Below are 23,924 nucleotides of genomic sequence, written 5' to 3'. Positions count from 1 at the left end.
TCTTTATCAAGAATTGAGGTATAGTTTAGCTATGAAAGTAAATGTATTTTATGACATTGTCTAAAGTGTACTTTGATTCCAAAGTTTTCATTTTCAGCTTTGGTATATTCAGTAACAGACATTTACCTTGTCTTGCAGATCAAGGTATTTTGGAAACTATATTAATAGATAGCTGCATCTTTCCAAGTACTACAATAGTAAGTAGATGCCTTTTATATAATTAGCTGTCTCCTGATTGTTATTTCCAAAGTACTAAAAAGCCTTCCAGAGTACTTTAAAGTATATTCTTAACTCTTTTTACTTCAAATGCTTCTAATACTGGCCCTAGTCCTTTCATTTTGATGAACATACCAAAAATTGTCTTCATTGAAAGATCTATTTTGTACTGGGCTCTTTTTTTTTTTCCTATTTTGAGGTCTTTTTCTCTCAATCCAGCCAGACTCTGTAAATATAGTCATATTCCTGCCCTTTTATGAAAAATAATGGAATGAAAAATAATGCTATTAGATATTGTTTATATACTTTTCTTTTTGTGTGTTTCCCCTTGGTAGCCAGATCATTTGAGCAGTTTAATTATTGTGATGCTGTATGATTTTCAAGATAGAAAATTTCAAGCTCGTCTCCTTTCTGATAACAAACAGTGCATAGTGGAAGTTCAAGAAGTAGAGAACCTTCTTAACAGGTAACTGTAAAAGTATAAAGGATGTTTTATGTGGAATCATTATTAGTATTTTCATTGGCAAAATTCTATGCAGTATAATGTATAATACGTGTCAAATTTTATAGAGAAAAAATATAAAAGTTCACAGGTTTCTTACATTCCTTTAAAAGCAATATTAATCTGCCCTGGCTGGTGTTCAGTTGGTTGGAGCTTCTTCCCATACACCAAAAGGTGGTGGGTTCCATCCCAGTCAGAGCTCATTACTAGGTTTAGGGTTCTATTCCTGGTCGGGAGGCAATCAATCGATGTTTCTCTCCCACATCAGTATTTCTCTGTCTTCCTTCCCCTCTCTAAAATCAGTAAAAAACAAAACATCCTCAAGTGAGGATTTAAAACAGTATTGAGCCCAGCCGGTGTGACTCAGGGGTTGAGGAAGCAAGAGGTCATTGGGCTGATCCCTGGTCAGGGCACATGCCTGGGTTGCAGGCTCAATCCCCATTAGGGGGCATGCAGGAGGCAGCCGATAGATGATGTTTCTCTTTCATCAATGTTTCTCTCTATCCCTCTTCCTTCCCCCCTCTCTCTCTAAAAATAAAAAATGTATTAGAAAATATACAGTATTGAAACCCTGGCTGGTGTGGCTCAGTTGGTTGGGCGTTGTCCTGTGCACCAAAAGGTTGCTGGTTCAATTCCTGTTAAGGACACATGCCAATCCCCTGTACGGGGCATGCAGGAGGCAGCTGATGGATATTTCCCTCTCCCATCAATCTTTCTCTCTTTTTCTCCCCCTCTCCCTTCCGTTCTCTCTAAAAATCAGTAAAAAACCTTAAGAAAACAACAGTATTGAACAGGTTAAATCTTTTGTTTAAATCAAATTCTAAGATCCAACTTGTATTTGGAAAATCATGAAAAATTCTTAAGAATTTTTGCACATACATAAATTAAATTTCATTTGAAATAGTTATTTATTTACTTAGCTTTGTTTATAGCTTTTTAAAAAAAATCTATCTTGTGTCAAATGAGAATTCCAACAGTAGATAAGAACCCACTGCTTTGACAAATTGAAAAAACACACAAACTTTTACTTAGTTAAAAACAAACATGTTTTGATTTTGTTTTTATCTTAAATATTAGCAGAAACCTACTATGGAGATAATAAAAAGGTGGTGTGGAGAGCTAATTAAACTAATGTATATAAAACGCTTAGATTAGAACCAGACACATAGTAAATGGTCAATAAACATTAAGTGCTATTGTTGTTAGGGCTTTTGTTATTATGCTGTTGAACCATAATAGAAAGCAGTTTATAGCAGCAACAACAATCTTGTAGGAAGATTTTTATCTAACAGATAATTTGAAACAGTTGTCAGTGTAATATCTGATTTTATATTGTAACTAAAAGCCCAGTGCATGAAATTCGTGCATGGGGGGTGGGATCCCCTCAGCTCAGCCTGCACCCTCTCCAATCCAGGACTCCTCGGGGGATGTCTATACTTGGAAAGAGGCAGTCGGACCTCCCTCTCACAATCCAGGACCACTGGCTCCTAACTTCTCGCCTGCCTGCCTGCCTGATTGCCCCTAACTTCCCCCTCTGCTGGCCTGGTCGCCCCCAACTTCCCCTCCCACCCCCCACCAGCCTGGTCGCCTCTTACTGTCCCCCTGCCAGTCTGGTTGCCCCTCACTGTCCCCCCCCACCCCCCCGCTGGTCTGGTCGCCCCACACAGCCCACTGCTCAGTCGTTTGGTCGCCCTCACTAACCCCCCTGCTGGCCTGGTCGCCCCACACCTGCTGCTCAGTCGTTTGGTCGCCCTCACTAATCCCCCTGCTGGCCTGGTCGCCCCACACCTGCTGCTCAGTCGTTTGGTCGCCCTCACTTTCGCTGGCCTGGTCGCCCCACACAGCCTGTTCAGCTGTCCGTTTGGTTGTTTTGGTTGCAATGGTTGCTTAGGCTTTTATCTATATAGATGGGGAATCAAGCAGTTTCATTTAAATTATTGAAGGCTGAGACCAGAGGACTCAGGTAGTGGAGTAATATAATATGGCTTACATTTATTGAGCACTTAATATGTATCAATCACTGTTATAAGAAACTCTTGACATAATTACTTTATAAGGTGGACACTCTTATCATTTCCACACATTGGAAAATGGAGGCATAGAGAGGTTAAAGGAACCTATCTAATGTCATAGAGTTAGAAAGGGGAGTAGACAGAATTCAAATTTCAGTAAGGCTTTAATGTTTATACGCTGCCACTCCTTGCCTTTGTGGTTCTCAACCTTCCTAATGCCGCGACCCTTTAATACAGTTCCTCATGTTGTGGTGACCCCCAGCCATAAAATTATTTTTGTTGCTACTTCATAACTGTAATTTTGCTGCTGTTATGAATTGTAATGTAAATATCTGATATGCAGGATGTATTTTCAGGGGTCGCGAGGATATGAGGCTTGGCTGAGTACTCTGGAAGATTAAAGATAGGACATAGTCATAGCTCATGATAGTTGTAGCCATGAGAAATTGTGGAATGGAGGTTAGGCTTAGGAATTACATAACTACAATTTAACATATAGGAAGGAAGCTCTGGCTATATGTACAATGGGGATGCTGGTAAAAAGAGAAAATTGAGCAGTTTTCTATGATAACATTAAAATTGTAGCAGGAGATGGACTTCTGGCTCAGGAATGTTAGGAAAGGCTATTTTTGCTTCCATTTTCATCATTGCAGTCTGCCTCACAGCTCTGGAAAACTTTTTTTTTTTTTGGTAGCTAGAGTATTTCATTTACAGAAGTAATATGTTTGGTTATTCTAATAACATTTAGATTTGGTCTTTGTCCTCAATCTGATATTTATATAAAATCTTTATAACTGTATATATACTTTAAATTACTTTTTGTGTGATTAAATGATATTAAAATTTGGAAAATTATTTCTCCCTGTACTTACCCATATACACAATACATATATTTTTCTAGGTTTCATATCTCTAATCTTTTTTAAAAAAATATATGTTATTGATTTTTTACAGAGAGGAAGGGAGAAGGATAGAGAGTTAGAAACATCAATGAGAGAGAAACGTCGATCAGCTGCCTCCTGCACACTCCCTACTGGGGATGTACCCGCAACCAAGGTACGTGCCCGCAACCAAGGTTCATGCCCTTGACCAGAATCGAACCTGGGACCCTTGAGTCTGCAGGCTGATGCTCTATCCACTGAGCCAAACCAGTTAGGGCCATATCTCTAATATTTATATTTCATGATTAAATATTCCAGTCAATACATTTACAGATAGTCCTCGGGTTACGTCAGACTCGTACGTCATTTCGTGGTTACATCGCCATCTCCCATTTATTTATTAAAAAAAAAGTTCCGTCATTCGACATATGTACATATGTGCTTTATGTTTTTTATTATTTACCACAAATAAAGGTCAGGAATTGTTATCTGTCTTTTAAACATTTTTTACTGTTTCACTTCATTACTGCTCTGTATGTGCTCCATGTGAGTGATGTAGGTGCTTATGTAGGTGCGTTCCAACTTATGGCAAAAATCATGTTTCGTCGCACCGTAGGAACGGATCTCTGGCATAACCCAAGAACCTACTATATATGCGTTAAATTTGAACTATGTAGGTATTTGGACAGATTATTTTTTTAATTTTTTTTAATTAAATCTTTATTGTTCAGATTATTACAGTTGTTCCTCTTTTTCCCCCCATAGCTCCCCTCCACCTGTTTCCCCCCTAACCCGCCGCCCTCACCCCCCCCCACTGTCCTCATCCATAGGTGTATGATTTTTGTCCAGTCTCTTCCCGTACCCCCCACACCCCTTTCCACCCAAGAATAGTCAGTCCCCTCCCTTTCTATGCCCCTGATTCTATTATAATCACCAGTTCATTCTGTTCATCAGATTATTTATTCACTTGATTTTTAGATTTACTTGTTGATAGATGTGTATTTGTTGTTCATAGTTTGTATCTTTACCATTTTCTTCTTCTTCCTCTTCTTAAAGGATACCTTTCAGCATTTCATATAATACTGGTTTGGTGGTGATGAACTCCTTTAGCTTTTTCTTATCTGTGAAGCTCTTTATCTGACCTTCAATTCTGAATGATAGCTTTACTGGATAAAGTAATCTTGGTTGTAGGTTCTTGGCATTCATCACTTTGAATATTTCTTGCCACTCCCTTCTGGCTTGCATAGTTTCTGTTGAGAAATCAGCTGACAGTCATATGGGTACTCCCTTGTAGGTAACTGACTTTCTTTCTCTTGCTGCTTTTAAGATTCTCTCTTTGTCTTTTGCTCTTGGCATTTTAATTATGATGTGTCTTGGTGTGGTCCTCTTTGGATTCCTTTTGTTTGGGGTTCTCTGTGCTTCCTGGACTTGTAAGTCTATTTCTTTCACCAGGTAGGGGAAGTTTTCTGTCATGATTTCTTCAAATAGGTTTTCAGTATCTTGCCCTCTCTCTTTTTCTGGAACCCCTATAATTCGGATGTTGGTACACTTGAAGCTGTCCCAGAGGCTCCTTACACTATCTTCGTATTTTCGGATTCTTTTTTCATTTTGCTTTTCCAGTTGGGTGTTTTTTGCTTTTCATATTTCAAATCTTTGACTTGATTCTTGCGATCCTCTAGTCTGCTGTTGGGAGTCTGTATAATAATCTTTATTTCAGTCAGTGTATGCTTAATTTCTAGTTGGTCCTTTATCACAACCTCCAGGGTCTCATTAGATTTCTTGAGGGTCTCATTAAGTTTGTCGGCGGTTTCTAGAAAAATCTTGAGAAACCTTAAAAGTGTGGTTTTGAACTCTATATCCAGTCATTTGCTTTCCTCCATTTCTGTCATTTGTATCCTGCTTCTTTGTCTCAGCATTTTTTAATGCTTCGCTGTGTCGATAGAGTGGCTTTCTGTGCTAGGTGTCCTATAGGGCCCAGTGGCTCAGCCTCCCCAATTACCTGAGGTAGACACCCTTGGTGCATCCCCTTGTGGGCTTTGTGCACAGTCTTATTGTAGTTAAGCCTTGATTGTTGTAGGTAACATGGGAGGGATTGACCTCCAGGCCAGTTGGCTGTGAGAATCAGCTGTGTCTGCAGTGGGAGAACTTCTGTGCTGGAGACACCCCTCCGGGGCAAGACTTGCTTCAATGGGGCTTTGGTGGTCACTGAGTCTGCCCCCTGAGTGTGTCCTTTATGGATCCGAGGAGCTGCAATCTGGATAGTCCCACTCTGACCACCGGGTACATAGCTCCTGGATCTCTAAGGAGGTGCTAATCTAGCCTCTGCCTGAGGCTATCCAGCAGGAGCCAGCTGTGACACAATGCAAGTTGCCCTGAAGCCTTGGGCCAGCTGTAGTTTGTTAGGTAATTATCAGATTGCAAAGGGCCAGGCCTTTCATATGCAAAAGCCTCCATGGCATGGATGGGGTGGGGTCCCAGGGGATCAACAGGGCGGAGCAAGCAGTTATGGCTGCTCTCAGTCCTGCCCTCAGAGGCCCTGCTTCTCAGTGTCCCAGCAATCACTGCAAGCACCCCTGAGAGAAAGCTGCCCTCGAGTTCTGACTGATGCCAGACTGTCCAGTTTCTCCCGTATGAGTCTGGGTCCCCAGAAACTCGCCCAGAACTGGAGCTCAGAGCTTGAGACTCCCTCCCGATTTAAAAAGACAACCGTGTCCTCAGCCGCCAACCCTCTCCTCATTCGCCTCTGTACCTCTGTATTTTACTTCCGCACCGCACCTCCTCTGAGTCTCTGTATGCTTTTCTCTTTCCTTCTAGTTGTAGAATTTCCACTCAACCAACCTTCCTGTGGTTCTGGATGATGTCCATTCTGTCTTTTAGTTGTATTTTTGAAGTGGTTGTGCGAGGCCGCAATCTCTGGTGTTTACCTATGCCACCATCTTGGTTTCTCTGGACAGATTATTTAATAAAAAATAGTTTGTACTCAGAAACAATTCACAGTGTTTATTTATTTTTTTTAAATATATTTTATTAATTTTTTACAGAGAGGAAGGGAGAGAGACAGAGAGCCAGAAACATCGATGAGAGAGAAACATCGATCAGCCGCCTCCTGCACATCTCCCACTGGGGATGTGCCCGCAACCCAGGTACATGCCCTTGACTGGAATCGAACCTAGGACCCCTCAGTCTGCAGGCCGACACTCTATCCACTGAGCCAAACTGGTTCCGGCAACAATTCACAGTGTTTAATATAGAACTGTTACCTCCTTTATATTAATGTATTCTTTTATGTGCATTGATGTATTATGTAATTGTTTTTAGTATCCCTTCCTGTAGTTTTGTGACATTAGTACATAGGACTACACCAATCTAATTTTATTGTAGCCCTAGAAGACTTCATGTTTGAAAACACTTTCCCTTCCAAGTACCTCTATGTTTGTTCTCTCCCTCTTCTTCTCTTTCTTCCTCTCCAACTCCCCTATGCACGTATACATATTCACACATAAACACATTCTTAAGTGAAAAGTTCTCATTCTACCAAGTAGATAATAGCTTAATTTTATTAAGCTTCTGGCAGTCACACACATCACCCTGGTTGTACTTGACTCTTTTTTGGATTCTCTTCCCTATTTCTCATTTAAAGTTATGACTTTTTTCTAGTTCCTTTTTTAAAAAAACATGTTTTTATTGATTTCAGAGAGGAAGGGAGAGTGAAAGAGAGATAGAAACATCAATGATGAGAGAGAATCATTGGTTGGCTGCCTCCTACACAGTCCCCATTGGGAACTGAGCCTGCAACCCAGGCATGTGCCCTTGACTGGAATCGAACCTGGGACGCTTCAGTCTGCACGCCGACACACTATCCACTGAGCCAAACCAGCTAAGGCTCAAGGTTATCCTTGAGGTTTATTATTCAATTAGATTCCTACTGTGAAAATGATATGAATATGGGTCAAAAGAAAGTCTTGTATTCTCATTTATTAAAAACTAGTGGCCTGGTGCACAAAATTAGTGCACATTAAAAGGGAATTAATTAGAGGAAATATTTTAATATTTTATTTGACCTTTCTCTATAATAGAAGTGTCAGAGATGAAAGAAAATTAGTAAAATGTATATGAAAATCTCCCTCCTGTCAGAGTCTGGGGTGTGCTGCGGAACCCAGAGTCAAGTCCCGCCCACATGCGTGGGCCTCAAAATCACGTGAAACCCCGACCTGGCCAGCCCCACCCCTGTCAAGCCCCGCAGGGTGAAGGGCACAGCTTCAGGTCCCCTGTCAACTCTGCTGGGCAGGGGGCACAGCCTCAGGTCCCCTGGCCCAGCCTCAGGTCCTCCAGCCCCGAGGGCATGAGGGTGTGACAACAATTTGCATATTAGCTCTTTATTATATAGGATTGGGGCTGTGAGATCAAGAAAAATGATTGGGTCTTCATGGTCATGCTAACCAATTCTTTTTCTTTTCTGTTGTTTGGAACTTTGAGGCTTGGAATAATCAGAACTAGGAAGGGCTTGATACAGATTCATGCAAGTTCCTTAATCTTATCAAGACTACCTTGGCCTGGTAGCTCAGTTGGTTAGAGCATTGTCCTCATATACCATGGTTGTGGGTTTGATCCCAGGTCAAGGCACATACAAGAACCAACCAATGAATGCATAAATAAGTGGAACAACAAAATCAATGTCTCTCTCTCTCTCTGTCTCTTCCCCCCTCCCCTCCCTCCCCCTTTAAAAAAATACTACACTGTTGCTTTAAAAAAACTACACTGTTGCTGTCTTAAGGTCACACAGCTAGTAAGTGACAGAACCTGAATTTAACATCAGGTTTGTCTGACTCTAAATCCTACACCTCTCTCACTACATTAAATTTGCCTTGAACTTGATATAAGTATCTGAGCAGATGCACAGTAAACTATACAGGGGCAGCAAAAACTGAAAAGAGGAAGCAGGATTATTGGATTTCTATTTTCAAATATGGCCATTTTTTATTTTAGACTATAAAAATTTGAAATAGAATTACTGAAGGATTTGTTAAAATTTGAAATCTAATTTGTTAATGTTTCCAGTGGAAAATTGATAGACTTGTCTTCAATGCAGTAATCACCAAGAATGGATTTTCTGTCTCTAGTTTTAAGACAAAATTGGCTGCGGCATTGGCAAGATGTCGAATCAAACATGATGCCCTTTCAATTGACCACATTCTTCCAGAAACAGTTAGGAACCAAGAACTAAGGGCCTCCACTTTGCCACTTTATGCTTGGATAAATACTTTAAAAATTAGGTAAGAGTTTTAATCAAATTCTTCATATTTCAAAATAATGTGATAAAAAATATTACCTTTTAAATGTGGGAGTTATTGGAGAATCATAGTTTAGTTCAGAATCTTATCACCAAACTACCAAAGATAATCACGTAAATAGGTTAGCTTTTCTGTCTCTGTCTTTTAACTGATTGTTGCCTAAAATTGTAAGTTCCATTAAATATAATATATGGAGTGGTGTCTTTGTGTGTTTTTTTTGTAAGAAAAGATGCTAGTGTTAAATACATTTTAAATGTAATATATTTGTAGTTACAACCTAATGTTGTATTTTTACAGCCCTGAAGAAGTTTATTTTAGTTTGAAGAAAAGAGGCTACACTAAAGTCAAAACTGTATTGCATATTGGTGGAAAAGTCTTTGCTGTGGACCAACATTGCTATGATGTCTTAATTTTTCCATCTCATCTTAAAAGTGATCTTCTAAATATAGATCTCTTCAAGGATTATAAACTCATATTTCAGGTAAATTAACACTTATATTCATTGTGATTCTCAATAATCCTACTTATCCAAAGAATCTCTCCACTGAAAAATAAAACCTGCTCTAGCCGATTTGGCTCAGTGGATAGAGCATCGGCCCCAGGGACTGAAGGATCTTGGGTTCAATTCTGGTCAAGGGCACGTACCTTGGTTGCAGGCTCAATCCCCAGCCCCAGTCAGGGTACATGGGGGAGGCAACCACTCTCCCTCACATCATTGTTTTTCTCTCCCTCTGTCTCTCCCCGTCCCTTTCTTCCACTCTCTCTAAGAATCAATAGAAAAATATCTTCAGGTGAGGATTATCAACAACAAAAAATAAACAAAATAAAATCTAACAAACTGATTATATTTTTATAGATTATCAGGGAGGTTTCTAATTTCCACCTTGAATAAAATTAATACCTCTACAGTCAGTGTTCCTATTGTACTTTGGCATCTTTGTCCTATGTGAAGTTGTAAAGAACATATTCTTTCCCCAGATTCTATACGTGGGGAGACTTGTATTGCTGGCAGCTATATTTTTCTCTCCCAAGGGAAGATTCAAGAGAAGGTACAATGATGTACCTTTCTTCCTTATATTTCTGTGGAAAATGCTAGAGCCATCCTGCATTTGAAAATGCAGTGTGTGATACTTTCCCATTATCTCTTTAATATAGTCTTATAGCTTTGATTTGTAAGAGGTGTGTAATGTCTATCAATGCAGGAAGAGAATATGAGGTATAATGAGGTTTCCATAAAATGAAAAATAAGAGGTCTAAAATATTAAATTAATTTTTATGTCCTTAGATTCCAATTCTTAGCTCAGATTTACCTTGTCTTCTAAGGTTTATTCCTTTACTGGACCCATATTCTTGGGCAGAATCTTTTGGCCTTATATTAGAGAGACACCCTAGTGAGCACTGAGATCAACTGCAGAATCCCAGTCTGTGTAGCTTCCATTTATATGCTTGTCAGCCATTCTTTAAGCTCTGTGAACTAGCAGCAATTTAAATTACAATGTAATAGGGAAGAAAGAATGGCAGTATCCCTGGCCAGGTAGCTCAGTTGGTTAAACATTGTTCTGATACTCCAAGGTTGCTGGTTTGATCCCTTCTCAGAGAACATACAAGAATCAACCAATAAATGCATAAATAAGTGGAACAACAAATTGATGTTTCTCTCTCGTTCTTCTTTCCTCTCTCTCTCAAATCAATCAATAAATTTTTTTTAAAATAGGGAAGAATGGCAGTAGTAGATGAATGGGTTTTCATGAATGACTAGGAATGGGCAGGACATCACTAATCTATTAATCACATTTTGGGGACTTTGGCATTGCATTATATACCTCTTACAAATCAGAGTTAAATGATAACAGTCATAATTTAAGCTAAACAAAGGTCTTCGTTTTAAATCAGTTTATATCAGTTATTTTTATTAACTTTGTATTTTAATGTATAGGATGTTTTAAAATAAAATGGGTTAGGTGTCTCTTCAAGATTCCTACCAACTACTTTCTTTTACCAAAAGAAGTCAGTTCATGCTTCTAGTTAAATTCTTTGAAATTCTAATCATACCATATCTTTCAGGACAAATCTCGAAGTCTTGCTGTCCATTCTGTAAAGGCTTTATTAAATGTGGATGATGATATCTTAATGGTCAATACAGGTTCGTGGTACACAGTTGCCCATATGTCAAACTTAACAAATAATAACTCAAAAATATTTGTGTGTGGAGTGCAATCACAAGCTAAGCATCCTGACCTGAAGAACCTTTTCACAAAAATGGGATGTAAAAGTAAGTACTAATATTCATTAGTTTGATAATGTTCTACAAGAGTTAGAGCCCTGGCTAGGTAGCTCAGTTGGTTGGAGCATCGTCCTGAAACACCAACGTTGCAGGTTGGTCCCTGGTCAGGGCATATACAAGAGGGAATCAATGAGTGCATGGATACATAGAACAACAAAGTTGATGTTTCTCTCTCCCCCTTCCTCTCTCTCTCTAAAACCAATCAATAAAAATTACAAGAAGATTTAGAAATATTAAAAATGTTTGAATTTGTTATTTTTAATGTAAAAACTCTATGTGAACTATACTCTTAAAATCCTCACTAACTCATGCTATATCAGTCTGTTCTTATCGATTAATATTGGTTAAACAACTACAGTTTTTGAAAATGTATTTTTATTGATTTTTAGAGAGAAAGGGAGAAAAGAGAGAGAGAGAGATACATCTATGTTAGAGTGATACATCTATTGGCTACCTTCTGCACAGAGATTGAGCTTGCAACCTAGGCATGTGCCCTGATTGGGAATCGAACCAGCAACCTTTCCGTGCATGGAACAATGCCCAACCAACTTAGCTACATCAGCCAGGGCTAAACAACTACAGTTTAAATTAATGAACATATTGGTACTTTGGTATATTGCTTGACATTTAGCCACTATTTAATTTTAGGTTCAAACAATAAGTAGTCAAAGTGAGTGATAGAAATGATTGATCATCCTTTAATAAATAAGAACACAATCATAGAGGAGCTTAAGGGACAAAGATATTATCTAGAAGATAAGTCCCCTTATGCTTCTTATTTTTAAAAAGGTTTTTAATGGATCATGCTAGGACTCAAAATAACATTTATTATAGGCCCAGTGAGGCTGAAAAGTAAGAAAAACTTTTGACAGATTCACAGGATGAGGGAGAGAAAAAGTAGAATTCAGGGCTTGACCTAGAAAAATAGACTGGTAAATAACCAGCATTTTATTTGGAGCACAAAAGAAGTATATCCTTGATAGTAATCAGTTCTCCCATGAATTGAAGCCCAAATGTCAGTCATCTCAATTAGTTGGATTACGATGATCTGGGATTGCTAGTGCTCAGGTTTAGCTGCCTACCAGAAGCAAAAGTAAATTCTCCCTGGAAGAAAATAACATAATCCTAGGTTTCATATTACCTCTTAAATTTTTTCAAATGCAATGTCTGGCACTAAATTATAAAAAACAACCCACTAGACAAACAAAAAGAAAAGCTATAGTTGAAATAAAGAGAAGAAAAAACCCCTCTATAATAGAAGCAAGCCCACGGAGGGTCCAATACTAGAGATATCAGATGTGGACTTCAAAATAACTACGATTAATATGCTGATGAGACTAAATGCCAAGTTGTAGAATTTCAGCAGAGAACTGGAAACAATAATTTTAAAAAGTGAAAAGAAGCCCAACTGGTGTGGCTCAGAGGTTGAGCATTGACCCATGAACCAAGAGGTCACAGGTTTGATTCCAGGTCATGGCATATGCCTGGGTTGCAGGCTTGATCCCCAGTAGGGGTGTCTAGGAGGCAGCCCATCGATGTTGATGTTTCTCTTTCGTCAGTGTTTCTATCTCTCCTTCTTTCCTTTTCTCTCTCTAAAATCAATAAAAACATTTTAAAATATTAAAGTCAAAAGAAAATTCTAGAACTGAAAAATACAATATGTGAAATTGAGATATTGATAGATTTATTAGATTAGACAGAGCTAAAGAAAGAATAAGTGAACTGATAAGCCTGAAGAAAATACCCCGACTAAAGCATGAGAAGACAAAAGTGTGAATAATATGAAAGATATCACAAAATACACATGAGACTCGGTGATCCAGTGATGTATGTTGTGACTGGGAGACCAGGAAAAGAAAAGAGGAATTGGGAAGAAATAATATTCAAAATTCAGGCTGGAAATTTTTCAAAATGGATGTAATAAATTAAGTCATAGATCTAAGAAGCCCTATGCATTCCAGTAAGAATAAATATACCAAAAATATACAAGGCACATCATAGCATAATTGCAGAAAGACAAAGTCAAAGAACAGTGCTCAAAGCAACCAGGGAGATGATACATACTACTCTTGTTTGTTTGTTTTTTATCTTTATTGTTGAGAGTATTACAGATGTCCCCCTTATTTTTCCCTCATTGTCCCCCTCCACCCGATTCCCACCCCACCCCAGGCCTTCACTGTCTGTGTCCATAGGTAAGATCTTTGGTTAATCTCTTCCCGCCCCTTCTTCCCCACTTCCCTCTGAGATTCGTCAGTCTGTTCCATGCTTCCATGCCTCTGATTCCATTTCATTCACCTGTTTATTTGTTCATTAGATTTCTTGTTCATTTATTTTTATTTTTAGATTTGATTGTTGAGAGATATGTATTTGTTGCCATTTGTTGTTCATATTTTGTCCTCCTCCTTCTTCCTCTCCTTAATTAATACCCTCCAACATTTCATATAATATTGGTTTGGTGGTGATGAACTCCTTTAGCTTTTTCTTATTTGTGAAGCTCTTTATATGACCCTCAATTCTAACTGAGAGCTTTGCTGGGTAGAGTAATCTCAGTTGTAGGTCCTTACTATTCATCACTTTGAATATTTCTTGCCACTCCCTTCTGGCCTGCAAAGTTTCTGTTGAGAAATGATCTGACAGTCATATGGGTGCTCGCTTGTTGGTAACTAACTGCTTTTCTATTGCTGCTTTTAAGATTCTGTCTTTAACCCTTGGCATTTTAATTATGAGGTGTCTTGGTTTGGGCCTCTTTGGGTTCCTCTTGTTTGGGATTCTCTGTGCTTCCTGGACTTGTAGGTCTATTTCTTTCACCAGGTAGGGGAAGTTTTGTCATTATTTCTTCAATTAGGTTTCAATATCTTGCTCTCTTTCTTCTCCTTCTGGCACCTGTTGGTATGCTTGAAGCTGTCCCAGAGGCTCCTTACACTTTCTTCATATTTTTTTATTCTTTTTTTCTTTTTGCTCTTCTGATTGGGTGTTTTTTGCTTCCTCATTTTTCAAGTCATTGATTTGATTCACAGAATCCTCTACTGTTGAATCCCTGTAAATTGTTCTTTATTTCAGTTAGTGTATGCTTAACTTCTGACTGGTCCTTTGTCATGTCTTTTGCATTCTCACTAAGATTCTTGAAAGTCTCATGAAGACCCTTGTGTAACCTTCTAGTCATGGTTTTGAACTCTGTATCTAATATTTGCTTACTTCCATTTCTTTCATTTGTGGCATGTTTCTTTGTCTTCAAATTTTGGCTGCTACCCTGTGTTTGTTTTTATGTAATAGGCAGAGCTCCTATATCTCCTGGAATTGGTAGAGTGGCCTTGTATAGTAGGTGTCCTGTAGGGCCCAGGGGCTCAGCCTTCCCAGTCACCAGAACTGGGCCCTCTTGTGCACCCCTATGTGGGCTGTGTGCAAGGTCTTGTAGTTGAGTCTCCCTGGGAGGAATTGATCTCCAGGTCAATTGGCTGTGATGACCAGCTGTGAATATAGTGGGAGAACTGCTGTGCAGGATTCGAAGCCTAACTGTGAAGCAAGGCAGGCTTGTGCTAGTGCCAGGTCTTGGGCCTTTTATTGATAGGTTAGGGCATGTTGTCAACAGCTGGAGCTTGTTTGATAGATTTTAACAAAGCCTGAGCCAGGACAGGCCATTCATTTGGAAAAGTTGCTGCTAACAGCTTGGGTGGAGCTGCAAATTCGATGGGGTGGGGTCTCAGGGAACCACCAGGGCCGAGCAAACAGTGTGGGCCACACCAATACGGCTGCCAGCGCAGGAACAAGGACCCTTGCGGGCAGCCCTGTCTGGGAGAAAGCTGCCCCTGGGTTCCTGCCGCAATGCCAAACAGTCCAGTTCCTCCCAGTATGTGTCTGGGCCCCCCAGAGCCACCCAGTGTTGGAGCTCAGAGGTATTGAGTCCGAGTAAATTCACACTCTGGCCATTTAAAAGGAACACCTGGGTCTCTGGCAGCCTCTGTGTCACTGTTGGTTTTTTGTTTTTGTTTTTAATATATTTTTGTTGATTTCAGAGAGGAACAGAGAGAGAGAGAGAGAGATAGAAACATCAATAATGACAGAAAATCATTGATTGCCTGCCTCCTGTAGGTCCCCTACTGGGGATTGAGCCCGCAACCTGGGCATATGCCCTTGACCAGTATCGAACCTGAGACCCTTTAGTCTGCAGGCCAACACTCTATCTACTAAGCCAAACTGGCTAGGGCCTGGCTGGTTTTTACAGCCCGTAGTTATGGGGATTTCTCTTCCCAGCTGTGGGACCCCTTTCTCCTCTTGGGTGGCCTCCACAGAGACGATATCTCTGCTGATTTAAAAAGCAGCACATGTGGGTGATGGACCAGCTCTCTCAATGCGGGCTCTCTTCCTACCAATCTCAGTGTGTTTTCTTCTCTCGTTGTAGGGCTTCCATTCAGCCAGCTTTCAAGCAGTTCTCAATGATGGTTCTGTATTTTAGTTGTAATTTTAATACATACTACTCTTAATGGAATAACAATAAAACTAAAAACTAACTTTTCAATAGAAACAATGAAGCCAAAGACCTTTAAACAATATCTACATGCTGAAAGAAACTGCCAGGCTAGATTTTCATACTCAACAGAAATATCATTTAAAATAAAGTGAAATAAAGACATTTTCAGACAAATAAAATCTGAGTTTGTCACCAGCAGACACAATAAAGGGTATACTAAAGACTATTGTTTAAATAGAACACCATCTCATATAGAAAGTTGTAGATACTGGAAGAAATGAAGAACTATGGAAAAGGTAAGTATATAGGTAAATCTAAATAAGTATAGTCTGATGTCTTGTGGGATTGTAAATATGTGTGTTATATGTAATTAAAATAAAATACAACAATGTCACATAGAAGGAAATAGAATTCATATGTTCTGCCATTCTTGCTCTGTCCATGAAATGATAAAAGTAGTAAATTATTAAGTCAGTGATGTGTGTTATAATATTTGGAGCAATCAAACAAAGAATGTATATCTAATACCTAAGGGAGAGAGGGAAATGGAATAGGGAATTGGAGTATCATATTAACATGTATGATACATACTACTGAAACAACTGCAATATATAATATGCTAGAGGCCCAGTGCACAAAATTTGTGCACAGTTAGGATCCCTAGGCCTGGCCGGCGACCAGGGCTGATCTGTGGGGCGACCAGTGAGACAATTGGGGGGCCCCTGCTGGCACCTGCCTTGGCTGGCCTGAGGCCTGCAGGCTGGGGGCAGCTCCTGCATTGAGTGTCTGTCCCCTGGTCGTCTGCGCATCATAGCGACCAGTCATTCCATTGGTTGTTCTGCCATTTGGTCAATTTGCATATTAGGCTTTTATTATATAGGATATATTTTATATTTATACACACACACACACACACTAAAGACCTGGTGCATAGATTCATATACCGGTGGGGTCCCTCGGCCTGGCCTGCAGCTCTCTGACATCCCCCAAGGGGTCCCAGATTGTGAGAGGGTGCAGGCCAGGCCTAGGGACCCCACTGGTGCACAATCGAGCTAGGGAGAGATGACAGGAGGGGTCCAGGGCATGTCCGGCCTATCTCGCCCAGTCCTGATGGGCCGGACCCCAGTAGTAAGGTCAGTGCACATCATAGCAAATGGTCAAATAGTCGCTTAGGCTTTTATATATATAGATTATGCTAAAACCACTCAATGAGGAAGAAATAACAAATACTGTTGGGACAACTGGATAGCCACTTGCAAAAGAATGAAGTTGGCCCTAGCTGGTTTGGCTCCATGGATAGAGCATTGGCATGTGGACCACAGGGTCACAGGTTCAATTCCAGTTAAGAGTCCATGCCTCAGTTGCAGGCTCTTTTCCAGCCTGGGCCCTGATCAGGGGTTATGCAGGAAGCAACCAATCGATGTGTTGCTCTCACATTGATATTTCTCTGTCTTTTCCTATCTCTTCCACTCTCTAAAAATCAATGGAAGAAAAGTCTCAGGTAAGGATTAAAAAAAGAGAGAGAGAGAATGAAGTTCGACTCCTACCCCAAGTTATATACAAAAATTAACACAAAGTGGATTAAAGACAGAGATATAAGAGGTAAAACTATAGGGCTCCTAGAAGAAATCAGGGTGTATCTTCATGACCTTGGATTTAGCAGTGGTTATTTAGATATAATAGCAAAACAAAAGAAAAAATTAGCTAAATTGGACTTTATCCAAATTGAAAACTTGTTCTTCACAGGTCACCATCAAGATAGTGAAAAGACAACCCACAGAATGGGAGTAAATATTTGAAAATTATATTTCTGATAAGAGACTTGTATCTCAAGTATATTAAACTCAATAATAAGACAAATATCACAAATAATGGATAAAGGACCTGAATTTATTCTGACTCAAGAAAAAGATCATAAAACAATATGATCTGGCCCTGGCTAGCTCAGTTGGTTAGAGCACCATCCCAATTTGCCAAGGTTGTAGGTTCGATCCCTGGTCAGAGCACATAAAAAAAATTCTGAGCCCATTCTGATCAAAATCACTACAGATCCTAGAGACAGTTAAAACATAATAAAAAGACACTATGAGCAACTTAATGCCAACAAACTTGAACATTTAAACAATAAGGGCATATTCCTGGAACAATACAACTTACCAAAACTTAACACAACTTTTGGTATACTCTCTACTCCATTTCTCCATTGCCAGATGGCTCAGCATTAGGCTCTGCCTTCAAAGGGTGCTGGAGAGACATTGCAAGACTTTTCCCCTGTGGCGGCCATGCAGGGGTCCTAGCGGTGTTAGCCTTGCCCTCAGAGAACTCAGTCTCGGCCTTGCTGCCCCTCCCCCTCCTCTGACTTGGTAAGCTCCTTGTTTACGGTTCTTTCAGCCATGGTAGGCAGTGGCTACTGTACAGCTATCACCTCTGTACATTTAGAGCACTCAAGTAGTTGACCACCTTTTGCCTAGTTAACAGGGAAAACAGGAACTATTGGGTGGCCAAGCATAGAAGAAAGGAGGTTTCTCCTTTTAGAAGTATTCCAGATAATAAAATGAGGGTGATAGAATTACTATATAGTAGCCCCTCCTTATCCGTAGGGAATACAATGGGTGCCTCAAACTACACATGTGATAAAGTTTAATTTTTTAACTAGGTACAGTAAGAGATTAACAACAATAACTAATAAAATGGAACAGTTTTGACAATATACTGCAATAAAAGTTATGTGAATATGGTCTCCCTCTCTCTCAGAATATCTTATTGTTCTGTGCTCACCCTTCTTGTGATGAGATGTGAGATGATAAACACCTACATAATGAGACGAAGTGTTAGGCTACTATGATCCTCTGATGATATATCAGAAGGAGGATCATCTGCTTCCAGTGATCCTGAATCATTGAGCCATGGCGATGTCAATGGTTGATGTCAGGAGCAGCTGAGGTTGATGATTGGGGAAATTTAATATTTCAGACCATGGTTGACCACAGGTAACTGAAACCATGACAACAAACTGTGGCTAAGGGCACACCACCCTATGACTATTTTATAACCCCTTTGCTGATACTACAAAGGGAACATAGTGGGTGAATATGACACCATTTGTGAAGTAGTTTGCTTCTCTCTGCCTCCCCACCGAAAAAGAAAAAACAAGAGAGTCTGAATCTAATTGAGCTTCTAAAGATCTACTAATTGATGGGAAGAACAAAAAACAGGGACATATGAAATTGCACTCTAGGGCAGCAATTAGCAAAATCCAGACTGTGGGAAAATCTAGTACAAATAACCAAGTTTCATTAAGAAATAAATGGTAAGGAAAATAGAAGGGGAAGCTTCTTTAGATAAAAAAGTTTAATATAAAATGTATCAATTCAAACTATTAAAAATGTTTGACATGTGTGTCTGATGAGAAATTTTAGCCATCATTTGATGCCATTATTTAATGGTAATTAGGATTTTTAAAAATTTTGTAATTCTATTTTGAAAGGAGTTTTTATCTTTTAGAGATATACGGTGAAATATTTATAGATTCAAAGTATGTGGGGTGGTGGAAGTGGGTGCAGATGTAGATGAAACGATTGAACATGAATGGTTCACTGTTGCAGGACTGTGACAGTACTTGAGAATTTATTATATATTTTGGCTATTTTTGTATATGTTTGAACTTTCCTAATAAGTTAAAATGGGGGTGGGAGGACAAAAGGCCCACTTGAATAAAACAATAATTTCAAAGGAGACAGAATAGGAAGAGGGAAAACTTAATCAGGAGAGAGGAAGGAGTGGGTAGGGCAATTTCAGGAGTGACTCCTCAGCAGTGAGGGGAACATGAGCCATCGCAGAAGCAGAGAAGTGGCCTAAGATGGGGGCACAGGGCCCTGGCCAGCTTCTCAGTGGGTAGAACCTCGGCCCAGGGACTGAAGGCTCCCGGTTTGATTCTTTGCAAGGGCATGTACCTCCGTTGCAGATTGTTGGTGGAGATTAACAACAACAAAAATGATAGGGTACAGAGAGTTATAACCTGAGGGAGGGCAGACTCTCAAACTAAATTTCAAGGCCCCTGAGTGAACTTACACTGTGGCTCATAAATACTACTGATATCTGGGGTTTTTTCTGGGAAGATAGAATATAAAAGGGGATTTAAAAAATGGACAGGGCAATAACCATTACTGAGCACTCAGTGTATACGAGGCACCATGTGAGCTTAACTACTTCATTTCAGTCTTCACCATTAGATGAGGGAGGCTTTGTTATCCCACATTAATGAAGAATGAAATGGAGGCTTTGAGAGATTGTCATGCAGCCAAACAGTGAAATCGGGAATCAAATTTGGGTATTTCTGTGTCTAAAGCCATTTCCCTCCACTGCAGCATACTGCTTTAAATGGAATCTTAAGTTCAGAATGGAAAACTTAATTATGTCTTATGTAGGAAATATTTAAACTTCAAAATCACTTTCTCAAGTGAAGAGAAAACCCTACAGAATTCATGTATTAACTTTGGGAATTTATCAGAGATGGACATCATCTTTTCTGACTACATTAGAATGACTTTTTGTGGCGATGAGGATTTAAAAATGAACAATGATAAATAGGCTTACTTACATACTGCATTAGGGCTTTTAATTAGTATTTTACATTAATTTTTTCTATATTTTTCTCCCAGATATTGAAATACTTCCTGAGTCATTTCTGAACATTGAATGGAAGGATAATAGATTACAGAAAGTTAAAGTGATTCTGCTGCTACCTCGTTGTTCAGGACTGGGTATTAGTAATCCAGTAGAATTTATTTTAAATGAGCATGAAGGTACTTGTTTTAATTTTTAAATTTTAAATTATTGAAATGTATTGATAATTTAAATAAAATTATTTAAAATAATTAAAATGACATCAGATATATCTGATTAATGAATAGCTTCCATGTGTGGAATACTATGTATAATGTACTTGATATTCATTGCCTCATTTAATCCTTAAACCAATCCTGTGAGATATGGGCAAGGGTGATATTCAAAATATGTATTAATTGGAATGATGTAGGCAATCAGAACAGAAGCTGGCCAGTGCTGTTCTGGCATATTCTGGAGCTCAAGTTATAGGCATTACAATTTCTCAGCATTTACTTTTATTTTTTAAAATAGTTTTTTAAATTGATTTCAGAGAGGAAGAGAGAGGGATACAGAGATAGAAACATCAATGATGAGAGAGAATCATTGATCAGCTGCCTCCTGCACTCCCCCTACTAGGGATCAAGCCCGCAACCTGTGCATGTGCCCTTTACTGGGATCGAACCTGGGACCCTTCAGTCCACAGGCCAACATTCTATCCACTGAGTCAAACCAGCTAGGCTGCAGTGGTTCTCAACCTGTGGGTCGCGACCCCTTTGGCGGTTGAACGACCCTTACACAGGGGTCGCCTAAGACTATCCTGCATATCAGATATTTACATTATGATTCATAACAGTAGCAACATTACAATTATGAAGTAGCAACGAAAATAATTTTATGGTTGGGGCCACAACATGAGAATCTGTATTTAAAGGGTCAGAAGGTTGAGAACCACTGAGCTAGGGCAACAATTTATTCGAATTTTATAGATGAAAAACTGAGACTCAGAAAGATTAATTCATTTTTATAAGGTCACACAGCTAGTTAGGAGCAGAACTAGGACTCAAATTTAGAGCTGCCTGATTTCAGAACCTATATTCTAAACACAGGCCTAATTAAATCATAATCAGACTGTTTCAAACTCAAGACTTCCTTAACATGTATGGTTTCTGATATGAATACTCAGATTAAATGTTAATTCTAGGAATATTTTATTTCCTTCTTTAATAAATTTCAAAATATTATTTAACATTAACTTTTACTGAGCACTTACATGTAAGGCACTACTGAGCTAAGCACTTCATTTGGGTAATGTCACCAAATCCTCACAAGAATGCAAAGTAGTAGTTACTCTTATAATCTTCATCTTACAAATACAGAATCTGAGGCTTACAGTGGAGTTTGAAGTCCCCCAGTCATTAGACTAGTAAGTGTCAGAGCCTGGATTCAAGCACAACCGCTCTGACTCCAAGGTCGGCACTTCGAATCCTTCTCTTAATCACAGCGTACCGGCCCCACGTTAACTGAAACTGACCCCTTGAGTATACTGAAAGGCGTAGATAAAGGTAACTGGAATACTAGACAAGACATTCCACTAATATTCAGAACATGGGGAGTAACTTTTCTCTTTCTAGCAAGGACATAATTAAAAATTGAGAAAAAGAAATGAAGGGAAAGGAACTAATATTTATTGAGCAAAACTGTGTCCCAGTCGATATTCTAGGTAGTACACATGCACTATCACTTAATAGTCACAATAACTTTTTGGGGATAGTGTTATTTGATTATTTCTATTTTACTGAGAGGAAAAATCAAGACTCAGAGAAATTTAGCAAGTTGTCTAAGGTCATATGGCTAGTAAATAGAGAAACTGGGTTTTAAACTTAATCAGTTAACGTTTTCTTTCCAGTAACTACATTTTATTTATTTGCTTCTTTGTTTGTTTTTTTATTTTACTACATTATCTTTAATAATTGGACTTACACTGTACCATGTAGAATATTGACGTTCTGTAGATAATGTTTTTCCAGTGAGAGTTAAACAGAAGAATAACTATCTGAGATGGGACAGCAGACTGAGAAAATGCCTGCACTAACTCTAGGAAATGATCAATGAAGAATTAGTAGACACTGAAAAGAGAGGGGAAGAAATAGCACCTATAATAAGCCTCGCAGGCAAGAGAATCATAGCTGAGAATGTGGGTCTCTGGTCTTATCCTGGGCCATGTTGGAGTGGGAATGCAGAACTAAATAAGCTGTGGATGAAAATAAACTGGAAGCTGGGAGACCAGCCCAAAGGAAACTACAAATGATGAGAAAGGGAGACAGGAAAAAGTTTTCTAGGTATTGGTAATGTTTTGAGGCAACAGGATAAAGCAACAAGTGGTCTCTGGCAAACTTGGGAAAACCGAGGGTTTTTGAAGGTAACTGTACTTTGAGGAAATCATAGCCAAAGCAAACAAGGAGCTGCTGACCTGATGACTATGTAGAAACAGTAGCCATGAATTTAGGGGATGAATACAAAAGATGTTTCATCAGACTTAGATGATACGTGGAAGAGAGCAGTCATGAATTCATTTTGGAAAACATTGAAAACCGTTAGAACCATTGAAGAATATATGAAGTTTAAAATTACTTGGAATTATTTTAAAATAGGATGGAAAAGGTAATCTGTATGGTTTTAGAGTGTAATAATGTATAAATAGTCCTTTAAAAAGTGGTGGATAATTTTAGAACAGGTAGAAAGATGTGGAGTGTAAAACTAAATTGAAAAGAAATGGAGTTTAATTAACCTTCAGTGATATTACTGGAGTGGGGAACCGCCAAATATGGGGTAAAAATAATTGGCTGTTTCAATCCAGGGAGTTACTAAGAGGTGAACAATACAGAGGTTAGCCGAAACCGGTTTGGCTCAGTGGATAGTGCATCGGCTTGCGGACTGAAGGGTCCCTGGTTCGGTTCCGGTCAGGGGCATGTGCCTGGGTTGTGGGCACATCCCCAGTGGGAGATGTGCAGGAGGCAGCTGATCGATGTTTCTCTCTCGTCGATGTTTCTAACTCTCTATCTCTCTCCCTTCCTCTCTGTAAAAAATCAATAAAAAATATATTTAAAAAAAAAATACAGAGGTTAGAAATTTGGGCTCTGTGGTCCATTTTGGAGCTAGAATCCTGGCTCAACAGAGTAGCTATGTGACCTTAGACAAGTTGTTTAATGTATGTTTACACAGTTTCCTCAATGTTAAAAGTTGTTGAATAAAATAATCTATATAAAGTAGCATTCAATATGTCTTAGCTAATAATATCAAGAAATATGTTAGCATTAGCTTCAGAAATTAAAATGTTGCTGTAATAGTTTCTTGATCTATTAAGAAGGCATATATTTGTTTCCCTGAATTTTTTCATCCAAAATTTCTTTTGGTAAGTTAATTTTTAAAATTGTATCCTTTTGTGTTTTTTCGTACTGAGCTTAGACTGTAGGTCATTGTTTCTACCTGGGAAAATAAATGTTATCTTTTCTTCTATTAGTCTCTAAGCTGACAGCATTCTCTTTTTTTGTACCTAAAGACTTATTTGACTAGTTGAATGGCTATCTCATAGGGGTTTGGAGAAAAAAGAAAAACTATTAAAACTAAAAAAAATTATCTTTGTCAACTTAGTTTTCAATATT

The 23,924-nt window shown here is 39.0% G+C and overlaps 1 protein-coding gene across 2 annotated transcripts in view; it reads left to right on the top strand.

Annotated features, from left to right (window-relative positions):
- The window catches only part of NSUN7 (NOP2/Sun RNA methyltransferase family member 7), a 41,005-nt gene that overhangs the window by 5,587 nt on the left and 11,494 nt on the right, over window positions 1-23,924 (top strand). For both annotated transcript variants that reach the window (XM_081092814.1, XM_081092815.1), the window contains exons 3-8: window positions 139-197; window positions 552-682; window positions 8,732-8,884; window positions 9,200-9,383; window positions 10,967-11,045; window positions 20,316-20,459. In XM_081092814.1, the coding sequence (XP_080948940.1) occupies window positions 139-197; window positions 552-682; window positions 8,732-8,884; window positions 9,200-9,383; window positions 10,967-11,045; window positions 20,316-20,459 (750 nt within the window). The remainder of the gene's footprint in view (window positions 1-138; window positions 198-551; window positions 683-8,731; window positions 8,885-9,199; window positions 9,384-10,966; window positions 11,046-20,315; window positions 20,460-23,924) is intronic.

Source organism: Myotis nattereri (genome assembly GCF_964212035.1).
Source record: "Myotis nattereri genome assembly, chromosome: 1".
Taxonomy (NCBI): Eukaryota; Metazoa; Chordata; class Mammalia; order Chiroptera; family Vespertilionidae; genus Myotis; species Myotis nattereri.
Note: the sequence above shows the minus strand (reverse complement) of the source record. Positions and strands in the feature narration are given on the sequence as shown.